This window comes from Leptodactylus fuscus, chromosome 8 (assembly GCF_031893055.1).
Source record: "Leptodactylus fuscus isolate aLepFus1 chromosome 8, aLepFus1.hap2, whole genome shotgun sequence".
NCBI lineage: Eukaryota > Metazoa > Chordata > Amphibia > Anura > Leptodactylidae > Leptodactylus > Leptodactylus fuscus.
The window spans coordinates 90136118-90148624 of record NC_134272.1 but is presented as its reverse complement, the minus strand read 5'-3'; the positions used below and the strand labels follow the sequence as shown (position 1 = coordinate 90148624).

Genomic DNA, 12507 nt, shown 5'->3' with positions numbered 1-12507 from the left:
CTAAAGTAGGCCTTATCACTGATGGCGACACTAGGGAATACAGGGACTTAAACCGGGACTTTGTAGAATGGTGCCAGCGGAACCAGCTCAGGATTAATACTGGGTCCCGGTGGAGATCCAGGGAACATGTATTGAGATAGTCAGGACCTATAAGTATTTGGGTGAGCTCCTCAATAATAAGCTGGACTGGGCTGATCACCTGGAGGCGCTGCACAGAAAGGGCCACAGCAGACTCTACCTGCTCAGGAGGCTGAGGGCCGGGGGTCCAGGGGCCACTTCTTAGGGCCGGGGGTCCAGGGGACACTTCTTAGGTCCTTCTTCAACTCTGTGGTTGCTTCAGCCATCTTTTTCGGTGTGGCCTGCTGGGGGAGCAGTATATCAACCAGGGATAGAAATAGACATGACAGGCTGATCAGGAGGGCCAGCTCTGTCCTGGGGAGCCCCCTGGACCCAGTACAGGTGGTGGGTGACAGAAGGATACTGTCTGTGGTGACCTCCATGCGGGAGAACAAATCCCACCCCATCTATGGGACCTTGATGGGACTTGGCAGACCAGGCTGTATAATCTGCATCAGATCAAGCGAAGATCACTCCGCACAGAGAACTAATGACTATGACGTCTTCCTTCTTTCTTCTTCTGTTCCTTAGCTGCTATGGACTCCTAGTATATCTTCTCTTCTCAGCATATATGTGTCCTGTAATATATTCCTGTGTATTATCCTGTATCTGTATTACTAGGCTGCTGTAACATGCTGAGTATCCCCACTATGGGACTATTACAGGATTATCTTATCTACTGTTATAAGTTTTAGGTAGGTGTGGAAAAAATAATGTAAAGTAAGAATCTTTCAGAAACAGAAGATCTCATTTATTTTATTGTTTAATAGTTTATTCATGTCAATTGACAAAATGCAAAATGAATGAAGAAAAGAGAAATGTAAATCGCATCAATATTTGGTGTGACCTTTAGCTTTCGGCTTCCATCAGTTCTGGTCGGTCTTGCAGACAATTTTTGAAGGTTCTCCGCAGGGAGGTTGTTCTGGAGAGATCTTGGAGAACTGTGGCTGTAGACTCGCCAAATCCTTCTATAATAATAAACGGAGGCCAAGGAAGGTGTGGGGAAATCAAAAACACTCAAACTTACCTTTCCTGGGCTTTAACACGGCATCCTAAAGCATCAGGACATGGACACGACACCACTGAGGCCTCACCACAGGCGGCAGAAGATGGTGAGGACGCCCAGGAAAGTTGAATATAAGTGTTTATTTTTTATTTCTCCACCTTTCCTGGCCTCTGAATATTTTAATCTGTGGTCTAAAGAGAGTCGGAGAATATTAATAGCACCAAACGTGGCAGGGTTCACTTATCACTACTTCAAAGTAAAAATATCTCAACTTGTTGTAACTAGTAATATGGATGGGATATTAATCGGGGGAGTTGTTACAGTTGCTATATTAGATATTGGAACGCATCTCCCTCAGTATATGGGCATCCACCTCATGGGGGTTCCTGCCGTCCTCTGGATTAACATAATAGGTTTGACTTGATGAACTTGTCTTTATCCAATCTCATCTACTGTCATTATTATTCGGAGTGGATACAAGGACAAAGGTTACAACTAAGTTCTTTACAAAGTGGAAAAAGTTTACTGAAAGTCACCAAGTAGGAAAGAGAAGACGTGCACAGTCCATGTACACGCACACGGACTGGTTGGGACACGAGGTCTCTGATTTTTTAGGGGGATTTGCCTTTACCTTACACATAAATACGGTATTAGTATCTGTAGAATTCCACGTGTGTTACCTATCCATGAAATGTCTGACCTTATTATTGTGTTTTATATTCATTTACTTTACACTTACAAACTAATAAAACTATGTTACAAAAAGGATTTCTCGAAACGTCTAAATGGTGAGAATTGTTCCTACCCCAGGTGGATTCTCACGTGTCTCAGAAGCTCGGACTTCAGAATAAAACATTTGCCGCATTCTGAACATGAGAAGAGTTTATCCCCGGTGTGAATCTTCTCGTGTCTGACCAGATGAGATTTCTGAGTGAAACATTTGCCACATTCCAAGCATATGAATGGCTTCTCCCCCGTGTGAATTCTCTGGTGTCTCGTGAAATACGCTTTCTGAGTAAAATATTTCCCACATTCGGGACACGAGAATTGTTTCTCCCCTGTGTGGCATCGCTCGTGTCTAACAAGCTGGGATTTGTGAGAAAAGGACTTGTCGCATTGTACGCACATGTATGGCTTCTCCCCTGTGTGGATTCTCCGATGTATAACAAGATTTGATTCCTGCGTAAAACATTTTCCACATTCTGAACAGGCAAATGGCCTCTCCCCCGTGTGAGTTCTCTCGTGTATGACCAGATAGGATTTCCGATGAAAACATTTCCCACATTCGGCGCATGAAAATGGCTTCTCCCCTGTGTGAATTCTCTCGTGTCTAACAAGATCTGTTTTCATTATAAAACCTTTTCCACATTCGCCGCATGAATACGGCTTCTCCCCTGTGTGAAATCTCTCATGTCTAAGAAGATTGGTTTTCTGAGTAAAATATTTCCCACATTCTGAACACGAAAAAGGCTTCTCCTCTGTGTGAATTCGCTCATGGATCACAAGGTTTGATTTCTGAGTAAACCATTTCCCACATTCTGTACATGAATAAGGCTTCTCCCCCGTGTGAGTTCTCTGATGTTCAGCAACGGTTCTGTGACTTTTATTCTGTGATAAATCAGGCGAACGGACACATCGAATAGGATCAGATGATGGATCTCCGCCGTGAAGGGCTGAGGATCTCTCTTGGACGATGCCATACTCCTCATACGTATCTTGTGTAATACTGCTATCACCTTCTTTAATATTGGAAGGTATCTGAGGTCTCTCTGCGCTCCAGGTATAGTCATCTGCCAAGAATAAGATTCAATAATAGAATCATAAAATGAGATTTATATTTAATAACATTTCTATAGAAAACTTTCCATACATATTGAATACTTGCAAAGAAAACGTCACAGCTGTGGTTACTGACCTGAAAATAAATCAGACTCTGCTGAATGTATACAGGATCTAGATTAGGAAGTGTTTTGTATCGCCTTTAAGACGTGTTTTCCAGCTCTGAATTGATTTTTCATACCAATGACCAATCTACAGAATAGGCCATCAGTATGTGATCTATAGGGTTGTAACACCCGGACCCCGCACAGATCAGCTGTTGCAGGCAGCTTGTGCAGCAATGCTCCTATTCAAGTAATAGCAACCCCCGTCCACTGCATAGCGCTGGTTCCAAGGAACTGCAGGGCCACTCCTATTAGAAATGCATACACATATACAGGGTTGAGGGGATATCATCACTCCATAGGGAGAGAACCACCATTTAGGTGTGTGGAGTCTTATTAAGCCATGGGCGCTCCACTGCAAAGGAACATGGGAAGAATATGCAAATCTGACTTCCATGATGTAATTAGGATGCCAGTGCCTCAAGTATGCACACCAATAGAGGGCGCTGACTGAGAATATGCAAGTCTATCTTCCATGATGTAATTAGGAAGACAGAGTCTCAGTCTAACAAACCTATAGAGGGCGCTTTCTTTAACATAATGCCGACCATCTCAGAGGCCTTTGTTTGCAATGATGTTGGGATTTTACCAGATACAGTCTCTCAGCCAAGGACAGTTGTTTCGATGTATTTGCATCTCATCAGCTTGGCGCAGAGAGGACTGATCTGGCAGAGGTGAGAGGCTTAGACAGGCTTGAGGGTTTATAATACTCCACACACCTAAATGGTGGTTCTCTACATAAGGAGTGACGATATCCCCTCAACCCTGTCTAATCCTCTCACCTCTGCCAGATCAGTCCTCTCTGCGCCAAGCTGATGAGATGCAAATACATCGAAACAACTGTCCTTGGCTGAGAGACTGTATCTGGTAAAATCCCAACATCATTGCAAACAAAGGCCTCTGAAAAGGTCGGCATTTTGTTAAAGGGAGCGCCCTCTATAGGTTTGTTTGACTGAGACTGTCTTCCTAATTACATCATGGAAGATAGACTTGCACATTCTCAGTCAGCGCCCTCTATTGGTGTGCACACTTGAGGCACTGGCATCCTAATTACATCATGGAAGTCAGATTTGCATATTCTTCCCATATACATGCATATAGAAATGCATATACATCTGCTCCCTGTCCACTAGCCGCTTCCAGAGGCTCTGTATGGGCCCAGATGTCAGACCATGAACAGATCACAACCTGTCCTGTGCACAGATCAGGAGTACGAAAAATCGATGCATACAGGAGGAACCATCATGAAAGTGCCATATGCTTCCATTACACAGGGTGATCGGCCGCTGCCAGACAATAAAATCAGCCGATCACAGATGAACAAGTAACACTCACTGGTTGAGGAATGGTCGGCCCTATTAGACAGGCTGAGCTTGGACCAGCTTTTGTTCACAACAACCACCTGTAAACTCACCCGGTCTAATACGGTCTTTGGACGGGCAGCTGGAAAATGCACCCGATTTATCACAGTGACTGATGGCGGATAACTCTGATGTATCTTTACACCATATTGTCTACGTATATACCACCTTTTAGATAGATTACTTACAGCCAGAATTTTTACGACACACTTTTGACACATTTTTTTGGGCACGTCGGCCTTGGCCCCTTTTTCTGAGATGTCACACCAGCACATTTGGAAAGTTGGAAAAATTTTAGCTCAAACTAGACGCCTCACTTTTATGTCAGTCTTGTCGCAGCCACAACTGTACATGTGGATTAATATGTCTATATACTGCAGTGTCCCCACAGAGGTGAACTCCCATCTGCTCTCTATTTATGAAGGAGCATCGTAGTCACCGAGATCGATTTGAGCTTTTGTCAGTAACGGATAAGTGTCAAATCTATAGACTTTCCATCAAGGCTTTATTGAATGGCGCACACAGAATTATTTCATATTTTATCACACACGGACTGGTCTGTCCTAAAATCTTTGTCATATTAGTAGGTCGGGCTCCCCGATCTGTGACAATCTACATGTGTTTTCCGTCCCTATAGATTTTCCTTGTGACCTGTCGTTTTTTTCTTTGAGAGGTAGGGGGCGCTATTTGACTATTCACCTCAGGCATCCTGCACCCATACACTTTCCCCCACTATTTGGTCCCCAGTATATTTGGTAATGGAGCCTTGCAATCCAACCTGCCACACAAGCAGATGGAGCGTCATCTTATTTATTACTGGTCATGGGTCTGGGCAAACTTTGGGAAATTCAAAGTATTTACAGGCAGGAAAAAGGCAAAAAGGGGTAAAATGAGCAATAGACAGTAACGGCAATGAAAGAAAAGACTTTTAGGTCTCACCATTGTGGAGGTCACTGCGACCCATGAAGCCAGAGTCTTGTCCTCCTTCCCAGGTCGCCTGCTCCTCGTCTTCTTCCACCTTAGGGCTCAGGTCTTCTTCAGTCTTAACTATGATCACATTATAAGTCTGTTCTGGAGACTCATCACCGGCCTCGGCGTCCCCATCACACTGTGCGTACCAGGGATCCGGCTCCTCTTGCTTTACCCGTGACAGATCCCAGTACCAGTCCTTGTCCTCCACGGTGCCCTCCGAGCCAAGACACTCCATTGTCTCCCTGTAAAATAACAATAATATTCTACTAGACGCCACCAAATGTCTTCAAACTTCCTTCATAGCAGCAGATTCTGACTCTATCCAGGACACAACCACCCCCCACCCACATGCTCTTTGTCTCTTCAAAAGTCCCTCTGACTGATCAGCCTATGGGCGTGCGGAGGTGTGCACATGTAAGAGCCCGGACCAGCCTCACACACAGAACAAAGGGTTAAGTCCTGCTCCTTGCTGCACAAGAAAAACTTCTGGCTCCAGCCCTTCTGCAGGGAGGTTTATTTAGGAGACCCCTCTACAAGGCGCAGGAATGCTCAACTCCTTCCCCCTTAAAAATGCAGAAGGGCAAGACTAATGACAAGAAATCCTCAGAAGGAATAAGACACATAGGAGAACACAAGGGCGCATCACATGAATATACAAGGCCCCTATAATATGCATAGATAGATAGATAGATAGATAGATAGATAGATAGATAGATAGATAGATAGATAGATAGGAGATAGATAGATAGATAGATAGGAGATAGATAGATAGATAGATAGATGATAGATAGATAGGAGATAGATAGATAGATAGATAGATAGATAGATAGATAGATAGATAGATAGATAGATAGATAGATAGATAGATAGATAGAATATATAGAAAGAAAGAAAGAAGATAGATAGATAGACAGATAGAAAGAAAGAAAGAAAGAAAGAAAGAAAGAAAGAAAGAAAGAAAGAAAGAAAGAAGATAGATAGATAGATAGATAGATAGATAGATAGATAGGAGATAGATAGATAGATAGATAGATAGATAGATAGATAGATAGATAGATAGATAGATAGGAGATAGATAGATAGATAGATAGATAGATAGGAGATAGATAGATAGATAGATAGATAGATAGATAGATAGATAGATAGAATATAGAGAAAGAAAGAAAGAAAGAAAGAAAGAAAGAAAGAAAGAAAGAAAGGAGATAGAATATAGAGAAAGGAAGGAAGGAAGAAAGGAGATAGATAGATAGATAGATAGATAGATAGATAGATAGATAGATAGATAGATAGGAGATTATATATTAGTTTATTATTTTTTCTTATTTTTATATATTATTATTATTATCTCATATTTATATTATTAATTAATTCAGATTTTTTTTCGCATTTATTTTGCTTTTGATTTCTGAATTAATCTGGAAACGGAAAGGATAAAAATAAAATGGGATAACAGAAATGAAAACGAATCTGGCCGTGTGACTCTCTTCTTACTAATATTTTATGAATTGTGGCAAATCAATGAATATTGGAAAACTTTGTACAAAGTTGCGATGTGGAACTTTATTCTTTGTTGCAGATCATAGCTGGATATTGGAGGATCTTACAGTATTCTTGTATTATGTAGGAGAAGCCTCGATGTGTTATAATATACAGTCAGGAGATAGACTCTGTGTTGATTTCCTATTTTCCGAGATGTCGCCCTGACAGAGATTCGGACACGGTGACGCACAAGCTGCGGGATGTGGCAGAATAAGGCGTCCGAAACCTGGTCAATGATCGCAGTGATAGTGTAAGGAGCGATCACTGGGATCAGCATGTGGTTACTGATAGAGGTGCACACACCCTTATATACTGGGAGATATGTACATAGAAATCAGATAGAACATAGATGGATAGAATAGAGAGAGATCTATAGATAGATAAATGGGAGGTAGAAAGAAAGATAAACATCTAGATATGTAACACATAAGATAGATACACAGAAAATATAGACCTAATATACAGAAGGGATACCATAGGAAGGCAGATAGAAGGTAATAGAGAGAGAGACATCTATATACACAGAGATATAGAATAGCCACAGATACATTCCTCCCTACTTCTATCTATTGTTCTATCTGTAGCTATTATATCCGTCTATGGATTTTCTGTTCTGTTAGAGAGATATAATAAAGAAAGATAGAGAATACATAGAGATATAATAGCTGATGCTGGAGGATGTATACAAGGTATACAGGCAGAAGGTGCACTATTTACTGATGTACAGTATACAGCTTACAGTCCATACACTGTATACAGATTCCGGTCCATACACCATATACTGTTTCTAGTCCATACATTGTATACAGCTTATGGTCCATACACCATATACAGATTCCAGTCCATACACCGTATACTGTTTCTAGTCCATACATTGTATACAGCTTATGGTCCATACACCGTATACAGATTCCAGTCCATACATTGTATACAGCTTATGGTCCATACACTGTATACAGATTCCAGTCCATACATTGTATACAGCTTATGGTCCATACACTGTATACAGCTTCTAAACCATATACTGTACGTAGCTTCTGGTCCATACACCGTAAACAGCTTCCAGTCCATACATTGTATACAGCTTACGGTCCATACACCATATACTGTTTCTAGTCCATACATTGTATACAGCTTATGGTCCATACACTGTATACAGCTGCCAGTCTTTACACTATATATAGCTTCCGGTCCATACACCGTATACGGCTTCTGGTCCATACACTGTATACAGCTTCCGGTCCATACATTGCATACAGCTTCTAGTCAATACATTGTATACAGTTTACGGTCTATACATTGTATACAGTTTACGGTCCATACACTGTATACAGCTTCCAGTTCATACACTGTACATAGCTTCCGATCCATACATTGTATACATCTTCCAGTTCATACATTGTAGCCATCCGATCTGATGACCTATATAGTATACACAAGGAATACAAAGTATCCAGAGCCATAATATACAGTCAGTACAATAATCAGGCAGTGTGTACAGACACATAGCGGAGGGGATGGCGGAGCGCTCACCAGTCTCCTGTAGCCATGGACGTCTTCAGTGTCACTGATAGTGGGATATGGACGAAGATCCCTGCCTTACAAAGAACACACTGAGCATGCCCGTGAGGCTAAGCCAATCACTGGGCTGTAAAGGCAATGCCCTCCCCCGTTACCTAGTAACAAAGCTCAAGTATCCTATAGCCTGCTGCACACGCTCAGTTGATACAGGAAGCCATAGGGTAGCCATATTGGAAAAGGGAATGAAATCCAGGAAGTGTCAGAGCGGCCATCTTAGTGAAGGCAATCCATAGCTTTATAAACACTTGATGTGATGTGGGAGCCATCTTAGTAAAGGGAATAAACACAGACATGTCTACTCACCCGGTGTTACCAGACGTCTCACATTTTTGGGGCCCGGTCAGTATTGAGTTTCATCGGGACTCCAGACCCTTGCTAATTTATTTTTGCATGTGCACAGGGACCAATGAGCAGAGACGAGGGGGTGACGTCACTCATCCAATCCCGGCTCTGCTTATGAGCACCAGCGGGAGACCCGGAGCCATGAGGAGAAGACGTCATGTACATGGCCGAGTGTGCAATCCCAGTACGCCCCAATCCATTCCAATCATTTTAGGGCAGGTCCTATTTAGATCCATCGGAACGGAAAATATACCAAACAGAGATGGCCGAATCGGTTCACAAAGACCCAAATGCAACCTGAATATCCCAAATAGTTTTTTAACAAAACCAAACAATTTAGGATCTGACCCGGAAATGAACTAAAATGGCCGCCGTGTCATGCATCGCGGTAAATTATTATACTCTGGAGTCTCTTCAAGCCCAGCGGAGGTGGCAAAAATAAAATATATACTTATCTTATGGGCGTCCTCGTGGTGTCCGGCGCTCTTCTGTGACATCATGTGCCCGGGTCACAGCTAAGGCCGTTGATTGGGCCGCAGTAGTCACATGGTCATGCCAAACGTCATGATGTCATCAGTAGAATAATTTCACATCCGGTTCTGTCTGAACAAATTCAGACCGAAACGGGGGGGATCACTTCATCTAAGCACAGGATGAAACAAATCTGCGGTTTACAGTGTCGGCAGGTACCAGGGGTGCTGCAGAGTGTCGGTGCCCGTCTTAACCCCTCGCTTCAGCAATTTTTTGTGCTCGGCTCCCAAATGCTTATTGAGTGTTGCTAAAAGGAAAGGTAATGGCTTCCACCAGCTGATCAGCAGGGATCCATGTGTCAGACCACGACCTATCTGATACTAAAGACCCGTCCTGTACATAGGGTATCAGTAGCCATGACCCTCGGCTCCGAGTCAATCACTTTATGGAGTCAGTAGATCACAGCTACGTTGTTTAGGATTGTTCTTACCAGTGTAACCCGCCATCCATACCCTCCATTACTCGGGGCCCTTGTACATCTCTCCTGCTTTCTGCCTCCTCCTGTGTAAACTGTAATAAAACCCGGCGAGCGGCCATGATGACAGATCTGTATATCCTTCCTATATACCCATCACTCCACAGTCCCGAGGCCAGGTGAAAACCGTCATTCATCTTAAAAATCAGGAGACTCAGTTATACAATGTGCAGTCTCATGACACGTTCTGCTGTGTGAATAGTTGGGAGGTTTGGAAACGTTTTGCATTTGTCTGATTGGTAATCTGGTTAATGTATTGCATGCAGGGAGGCGTACAGGCAAGGGTTAATGGGGACAGGTCTTGGGCTTCTGAAGATCTTCATGAAGAAGCTGGAAAGTCCTTATGGGGGAAATAGGAGGGCAGACTGCAAACATGGGGGAACAAACTATGAGAGACCGGGAAAGAGAAGGGAATGGGGTGCAAACTGAGAAAAAGACGGGCAGGGGTGCAGAAAATGGGATTAGAGTCAGAGTAGAAAGCAGCCCATCATGTGAGCCAACGTTCATCAACTCTTACCAGCAGGAGGACGGGCGGCACATGACATTGTACGGCACCTAAGGGAACACTAAAGCAGCTGGGACGGCAGGACATTCGGATGGAGGGACTTGTGTTGTTCATGGTTGCGATCCCAATATAGTAAATGACAGATGATCATGTGACCTGCGGCTATCCATCAGCGCCCATAACGGGACAGGAGAGCCAAGCATACGTGGAATGGGTTTCTTTAGAAAAAGGGGCAGCAACTCACACTTTGGCAAACTGTGATCTAAGGAATTCCCAAGATAATTCGGTGAGCTGGCGACCACAAGAACAGACATTTTGGGACAATAAAGAAAAAAATTAATTCTACATCTTAGGAAACCATGCAAGGACTCCTCCTCCAAGGACGACAGGTCAACTAAGTTCTGCAAAAAATTTATTAAATTTCATGACACTCATTAGAAAATAGAAGAACGGCTTCATCCACTTAGACATACTGGGGGGATATTTACTGTCCGATCTATGCCAATCCTCTGTAGTTGGGCGTAGATACGGCAAATCTTTGGTTCATTACCCTTCTTGCACCGCATTATCGGTTCTCTGACCTGCTCACCATTTTTTATGAAAGTAGGAAGAGACCGCGTAAAATCTACAGCAGCCGAGATCTGAGAATCAGGTGATTTGCATAGGTTTTAGAATTGTAAATTTCATTTTTTGAATTGTAACATTTAAGCAAATTTTACATTTCTGTGAAATGTTCTTCCCCTGTTCCGCATGAATTAGCCCCCGATGATTTAACGATGTTACAAATATATTCTCAAATGAATAACAAAAATAGATTCTATGCTGTGTGAATTCTCAGATGTCGAACAAGATCAGATTTGAGAATAAAACATTTGCCACATTCCGAACATGAGAAGGGTTTTTCCCCCGTGTGAATTCTCTGATGTGTAGCCAGATTTGACTTCTGAGTGAAACATTTCCCGCACTCCGAACATGAGAAGGGCTTCTCCCCCGTGTGGATTCTCGTGTGGTTAACAAGATCCGATTTCTGAGTAAAACACTTGCCACAATCTGGACATGAGAAGGGCTTCTCTCCCGTGTGGATTCTCTGATGTGTGACAAGACATAACTTCTCAGTAAAACATTTCCCACATTCTGAACATGAGAATGGCTTCTCCCCCCTGTGAATTCTCTGATGAATAGCGAGATAGGATTTCACGGGAAAACATTTCCCACATTCTGAGCATGAAAACGGTTTCTCCCCGGTGTGAGTCCTGTTATGTCTAACAAGATGAGATTTCTGAGTAAAACATTTCCCACATTGTAAACATAAGAACGGTCTCTCCCCTGTATGAATTCTCTGGTGTTTAGCAAAATATGATTTTTGCGTAAAATATTTCCCACATTCTGGACATGAAAATGGCTTCTTCCCTGTGTGAACCATCTGATGCGAAATGAGATCTAGTCTCTGAGCAAAACATTCGCCACATTCTTGACATGAAAATGGCTTTTCCCCGGTGTGTATTCTCAGATGTCTAACAAGCTCTGCTTTCTGAGAGAAACGCTTGTCACATTCCAGACATGAATAAGGCTTCTCTCCTGTGTGAATTCTCTGATGTATAACAAGATGCGATTTCGAAATAAAGCATTTCCCACATTCGGAACATGAATATGGCTTCTCCCCTGTGTGAATCTTCTCATGTATAGTAAGCACCGATTTACGTGAAAAACATTTGCCGCATACCAGACATGAAAATGGCTTCTCTCCTGTGTGAATTCTCTCATGTTTAACAAGAAGGGCTTTCAGGGTAAAACACTTCCCACATTCTGAACAAGAAAATGGCCTCTCCCCGGTGTGAATTCTCTCATGTCTAACAAGATCTGATTTCTGAGTAAAATATTTCCCACATTCAGAGCATGAATACGGCTTCTCCCCAGTGTGAACCCTTTGGTGTATGGTAAGATCCGATTTCTGAGCAAAACATTTTACACATTCTGAACACGAGAAGGGTTTCTCTCTGGTGTGGATTCTCTTGTGTCTGGTAAGGGTTGATTTCTGGACAAAACATTTCCCACATTCTGGACATAAATATGGCTTCTCTCCTGTATGAGTTTTCTCATGTTTGGATCCTCGTCTCACCCGCTTATTGGTGTGT

At 42.7% G+C, this 12507-nt stretch overlaps 1 protein-coding gene across 1 annotated transcript; it reads right to left on the bottom strand.

Moving 5' to 3' along the window:
* Positions 1-950: 950 nt before the first annotated feature.
* On the bottom strand, positions 951-12503 carry LOC142216661 (uncharacterized; the record flags this gene model as incomplete). The annotated part of the gene is made up of 2 exons (XM_075284658.1): positions 951-2703; positions 11213-12503. Coding segments are annotated over 2 exons (2070 nt in total), but the record flags the coding sequence as incomplete, so codon positions are not given.
* Between the last annotated feature and the right edge of the window lie 4 nt (positions 12504-12507).